The following is a 3427-nucleotide window of genomic DNA, read 5'->3' as shown; positions in this document are numbered from 1 at the left end:
ACACAGCGTCTCCCTGACATGGCTGCATCAACACTACTGCTGTTTCTGAAACCACGCCTTCTTTCTTTGCATACACATTTGCTAATATTTCCACATAGTGACGTAGACATGTGGGGGCGTGTTAGAATGAGCCGTTTTAGGTAGGCGTGGTTGAATCTTAACTTTTATAAAGAATATCTCTTTGGATTTGAGACTTTAGTCTTTGCAACTTTACAGATCTTCTTTATGCACCAAGAGCTTGTAACACTCCAAAGAGAAAGGAAAACTTGAAATCGCATCATATGACCCCTTTAACATCTGCCTGGTTTAAGTACAGTGAGGATTGGTATAATGTATCTCTAGTCAAGCGTTCAGACCTTTTCTTTTAGAATAATGTGGAATAAATAATGTTGTTTGTTTGTAATGTGAGAACTTCAGTGATTTCATATGCATTCTCCTATTACAATGATATGCAATGGGATATTTCTACAGTTTAGGGGAGACTCGCTCTGGTGAAATCTGCAATGCTTGTGTTCTGCTGGTGAAACGCTGGAAGAAGCTTCCCGTCGGTTCCAAGAAGAACTGGAATCATGTAAGCTCCGTCAAATTCACCAGTCTCCCAGCTCCAACTGGGGTGTGCATATGCACACTCACACAGCCTCTCATTTATCACAATGAAGTCTTTTCAGTTAAATTTTCAATACACATTGTTCCAAAGCAGCCTTACACAGAAACCTTAGTGAACAAGTGAACTGTAGCTGAGGTGGCAACTCCCTAAGATGTTAAAGTAGATGAGGAGGAAACCTTTGGAGGAACTGAGAATCAGCTGGAGAAGCCCACATCCTCAAAATAACATATATTTAAACAATTTCATACACGCACAAATTATTTGAACAGATGCAAAAGTATTAATAATAATAGTATTACTACATAGTATTACAAGGTAGTAGTCACTACTTTGCTAATGCAGTTCATATGATATGAAAAATAATTTAATCATGTTTGGGCCCACTGATTACAGATAACCTGTTGTAGTTGATCTAAATAATTAATAATAATAATAATAATAGTTTTAATTATTATTATTTATTGTCTTGTTTATAAATAATATAATTTTAATTATATGACTAAATACATAAGTAACAAATTATAAACCTGACCTATAAGTAAATGACCAAAGTCTTGCTTTATATAAAACAGTTTCAAAGCAGCTTCATAGTAATAAAGGAAAATAACAGAATCAATAATGCAAACTTCATCAAATATGATAAAAATATTATAATTCTGACCAAAAAAATAATATATTTTATTAGTTCTAAACAAAACCATTTATATTAGTTTGTGTTTTAGGCATTATATTATATGTCAATAAATAAATAAAAATAATTATAAACCTGACCTGTGATCTAATATAATATAATGCCTAAAAATGCAAATTAATATACAGCAAATGTATTTATTGTTTTGTTTAGAACTAATATAAAATCAATTATATAATAAATCAATAAATAGAAAATGAACCTGACCTATAATATCTATAGAGAAATGAATATATATTTGCAGCTTTGTTTATAACTAATATAATATCAATTATATGGAAATAAATTAATAAACAAATAAATTTCCATCACAGTCTGAGGATTGTTATTGTTATGAATTGTTATCAGGTGGTTGATGCCCGAGGGGGACCCAGTCTGAAAACTACAGTGAAGTCCAAGAAGGTCAAATCTCTGTCCAGACGGATCAGACCAAACCAGCTCAGCAGAGTTCAGAAGGAACTGAAGAGACACAGTGAGCACACAATCACATATTTCAATTACAAAACAACATGAAATGCTTTTTAACACATTCTTTATTCAATAATCTTTCACATAATTTGCTAAAATGTCTTCATTAACAGATTCAGATGCTCACAGCACCACCTCCAGTGCCAGCCCCGCCCAGTCGCCCAGCTACAGTAACCAATCAGATGAAGGCTCTGACTCTGAGTTGACTCCTGGCTCCGCCCGCTCTCCAGTCTTTTCCTTCTTGGACCTGACATACTGGAAAAGGTATTTATTTTGCAGAATCAGCCTGATTTATGAGTTTGACCTTATATTTTACATGATAATGAACAGTTTTTAAATGAAACGAGTTCATGTACAAATCTCTCTAGGCAGCGGGTATGTTGTGGCATCATCTACAAAGGTCGCTTTGGGGAGGTTTTGATCGACCCTCATCTCTACAAGCCCTGCTGTCAGAAAAAACAGGTGCAAGAGCAGGAGGAAGAAGAAGAGGAAGAGGAGGAAGAAGAGGAAGATGGCGACCTTGAGAAAGAGGAGGTGCAGAGCAGTCAAGAAATTCTTCAACTGCACTCCTCTCCCCAATTGAAAATGGAGCAGGAAGTGGAAGAGGAATGGTGATGCAACATTCCCAGGGTACTGACTTGGCATTCTTAGGAAGCCTTCGAGAGTCGAAGCCCATCAGACACTCTCAAAGACGTTCTCTCAGATTGCCTTCGATTCAAGAGCAGCTGGATCCTTGTTCGTCTTTTCCTGTTTCTTTCTTCCTTGTTGAGAATGTGTCTCTTTCATTTGCTTCATTTGCAACTTTTCCAGAGCCTGGTACCACGCTAGTCCATTTCCTATGAGGATTTTTTTGTAGACCAGAGAAAATGAGTTTCCTTTTTTGCTATTCCGCTCAAACACAGAATGCTGGATCTACATACATCATGCATAGAAATGTAGGGAATAGCCTTGGACAGTGAGCACAATCCTACGCTGTCGCTTTTGTGCCCTTTGAGCACCATTGTGCACTTCCTCTGGGGTGACTGTCTTTCTGCACTTAGTGTACAGAATTTAGTATACAGCAAGCAGCATTTGCTAAATTCTAGCTCAGTGAAGATGACGTTCCACCTTTTTGCTGGGATATAGCAATTATTTAGGGAATATCTTTTGCCTTTATATATTTATTTTTTTCTGTCTTTGTCTTTATTCTTAAAGGGATAGTTCACCCAAACATGAAAATTCTGTCATTAATTACTCACCCTCATGTCGTAAGACCTCCGTTCATCTTCGGAACACAAATTAAGATATTTTTGATGAATTCTGAGAGCTCTCTGACCCTCCCAGAGACAGCAATGTAATTACCACGATCAAGGTCCAGAAACGTAGCAAGGAGATCGGTAAAATAATCCATGTGACATAAGGGGTTCAACCGGAATATTACGAAGCTACGAGAATACTTTTTGTGTGCAAAAGAAAACAAAAATAACGACATTATTCAACAATTTGTCTCCTCCGCGTCACCCTAGCGCCATTTTGGAGAGTATCCACTGAACGCAAACAGCGTATGTTGTTCTGTGTCAGCTGCGCCACACGGATACATTGTTTTCGTTCAAATCAAAGCACAAACAACGTAGAAAATGTATCTGCGTGATGCAGCTGACACAGAACAGCATACGCTGTTT

At 37.1% G+C, this 3427-nt stretch overlaps 1 protein-coding gene across 1 annotated transcript; it reads left to right on the top strand.

The window, feature by feature from the left end:
* The first annotated feature begins 454 nt into the window (after positions 1 to 454).
* On the top strand, positions 455 to 2974 carry LOC107749987 (protein FAM60A-like). The gene is made up of 4 exons (XM_016565232.1): positions 455 to 571; positions 1647 to 1770; positions 1880 to 2030; positions 2135 to 2974. The coding sequence occupies exons 1-4, from the start codon at positions 455 to 457 to the stop codon at positions 2379 to 2381; spliced, it is 639 nt and encodes a 212-aa protein (XP_016420718.1). The 3' UTR covers positions 2382 to 2974.
* Positions 2975 to 3427: the final 453 nt, after the last annotated feature.

Source organism: Sinocyclocheilus rhinocerous, unplaced genomic scaffold (genome assembly GCF_001515625.1).
Source record: "Sinocyclocheilus rhinocerous isolate Xijiao unplaced genomic scaffold, SAMN03320098_v1.1 scaffold212, whole genome shotgun sequence".
Lineage (NCBI taxonomy): Eukaryota > Metazoa > Chordata > Actinopteri > Cypriniformes > Cyprinidae > Sinocyclocheilus > Sinocyclocheilus rhinocerous.
Note: the sequence above shows the minus strand (reverse complement) of the source record. Positions and strands in the feature narration are given on the sequence as shown.

Bases quoted from the DNA above. Each gene is read 5' to 3' on its own strand.
- LOC107749987 (XM_016565232.1), top strand. From the start codon at position 455: ATGGGATATTTCTACAGTTTAGGGGAGACTCGCTCTGGTGAAATCTGC. The intron at 572-1,646 runs GTAAGCTCCGTC...AATTGTTATCAG, and splicing joins CCAAGAAGAACTGGAATCAT to GTGGTTGATGCCCGAGGGGG. The intron at 1,771-1,879 runs GTGAGCACACAA...CTTCATTAACAG, and splicing joins GAAGGAACTGAAGAGACACA to ATTCAGATGCTCACAGCACC.